Genomic DNA, 2,483 nt, shown 5'->3' on the forward strand with positions numbered 1-2,483 from the left:
TAGTCAAATCAATACAATTTTTGTAAAATGTAATAATTTATTACGTTTTACAAAAAGAATTGTAAATTGTAATAATTTGTTACGAATTATATCAATAACTCCACCTACCCATCCCATTTTTTACTTACTTTACTTTACTTTACTGATCCATTAGCTAGAGTCCCCCAAAATAATTGTATTCTTATCTCAACTTTGCTTTACAAAAATGTGTTTTGTCCCATCAACTTTTAGTCAAATCATAAAATTTTTGTACTCTTTCGTTTTATTTTAGTTGGTTCTCTTTCTAAAAATATCTGTTTCAATTTGGTTGTCCTTTTAATGAAATCAAGAGGATTTTAATATGTTCTTCCAATAATATCCTTATCATTAAATGACTAAACAAATTGTATAACTCAAATTTATATTTTCAAAGTATAATCAATAAGACTAATTTGGTAAAATAGACTCCTAATAAGTACTTTTCTTAATGGGTGTGCTAAGTCCATGGAGGTCAATTAATACAAAATAGAAGGAGTAAAACGTAATAAATTATTACATTTTACAAAATTTTATATTGATTTGATTATGATGGGACAACACACTATTTTTTTTATCTATGTGCAAAACATAATCAATTATTACGTTTTATAAAAAAAATTGTAAAATGTAATAATTTATTACGTTTTACAAGAAGTTTTTTACCGTTCACCTTCGTTAGTTGACCGTTAAAAAAAAAAAAAATAATTTATTACGTTTAATTTATTTTAATAACTTATTAAATAGGTGACTTATTTTAATTCCGAGTTCCCTAAGATTTGGCCTTCTTTTCTTTCACTTTTACCTCTCCTTTTTGCGTAACCGCCTTAGCCTTTTTAGCAAATTCCATAATCTCTTGAAAGGACTTGCCCATTGGCGCTACTGATCGAGCAACTATTTGAGTCCCAAAATTTAGACCCTTCACGAAGTACCTGATTAGATGCTCTTCTGAAGTGATCAACTGAAGAGCATAGCAAGACAACACTTAAAACTTAGCCTCATAATTACGACAAGGATGCTTTTAGACCAAACAAACTAGTGACGAGACATTATGAGACCAAAGTGAAAACCGAGGACATTTTGTTCAACTTCTTATAGCTTAAAAACATTTTTGACCCTTTGCTGTTAATGTAATTGATGGTGGTGATTGTTCAAAGAAGCTGATGGCCGTATAAAATAGTTGCTAGAATACATAAGTAGCAAAATAATTCCCAGCTAATTTTGCTGATGAATCAATTTTGCAGCTAACATTGAGCTAAGAACGTATTAAAAACGGAAATTACGCAGGCCTAAAGTGAGATTAGCTTTGAACTTCTGCATGTTCGCTGGACTTTTGTCCCAATCTAAATGCATGTTCTCTTGTAGTGTGTGAAAGATGATTTTGCCATTCAATAAATATCATCATGGCCCTCCCAACAGTATAGCTAACCTATTCAAGAACTACTAAATAAGTACAGTGACATTCATTTTGCCCTTCACTTGAACAATGTGTTTCAGTCAAATTAAATGTCTTAATTGCGTAGTTCCACTGATCCTCCATAAAGTTTGCTAATACCTTCAACGAGTGTGAGAAGAGAAGTATGCTTTTATTCCTGCTCCCCAGAAACCAGAGATCCATGGTTCAACAAGTTGGCTGCCAGGAAATACATATTCAACCACATGTCCTTATCGTAAGCAATTGTACATTCATACGAGCAAAGTGAGAGCGAAGGAATTATCCAGTCATCCACGGTTCAGCTATCCAACTTTTGCAAAGAGCCCTCATAAGCTCATTTTAGAACTCAACTCATCAAGGGGCTCCGGCAAGGCTTTACACAAACATATAGTGCCATATGAGCATAAATAGCTCATAGAATTAGATGACTATATATCAAGATAACGCCATTTTTCCCTAACAAAATACATCTTTAGTATCGTTTAGAGTAAAGAAGCACTGGTACAGCAATCATAAGGCCTGAAAACATTGGTGTGCATGAAAGTAGTAAAAATGGACAATCTTTTTACAAGTGATTCAACAATAAAAAGACCTTAATAGAGTAGAATTGATGCAGAAAATGCATATAATCAATCCCAGCTCATTTGACATTGACAATTATTTGACAAATTCATTCACTTTTAATTAGTAATTCTATATCAGATGTTTTTCAGAATAGTACCCAAAATGGAAATTTTCTAACCAAATAGGAGTCAGCTGTGCAAGTAGCCCAAAACAGCGGAAACTATATGCAAAGAGCCAGTGACTACTATAATCCCAGGTTGTTCTGCAGTTCTTTCACTGAGGATCTTAAAACCAGCTCGAATACAAGCCAATAATGATCCCTCCGCGAGTAAAATGCTTTGAGATTCCACAATCCCTGCAGCTTGAAGTGATTGATCCTCACTATCTGCAACTTTGAGGTCAAGAACCTTCATATTCATCTCTCTCGAAGCATTGGCCCAAGCACATTTCAATAAAGATGCTGAAGTCA

At 33.2% G+C, this 2,483-nt stretch overlaps 1 protein-coding gene across 1 annotated transcript; it reads right to left on the reverse strand.

Moving 5' to 3' along the window:
- Positions 1–1,963: 1,963 nt before the first annotated feature.
- Positions 1,964–2,483, reverse strand: LOC124899414 (dihydrofolate synthetase-like; the record flags this gene model as incomplete). The annotated part of the gene is given in 1 exon segment (XM_047414310.1): positions 1,964–2,483. A coding segment is annotated over 1 exon segment (281 nt), but the record flags the coding sequence as incomplete, so codon positions are not given.

The sequence above is a fragment of the Capsicum annuum genome, chromosome 6 (assembly GCF_002878395.1).
Source record: "Capsicum annuum cultivar UCD-10X-F1 chromosome 6, UCD10Xv1.1, whole genome shotgun sequence".
In the NCBI taxonomy this organism is placed as follows: Eukaryota; Viridiplantae; Streptophyta; class Magnoliopsida; order Solanales; family Solanaceae; genus Capsicum; species Capsicum annuum.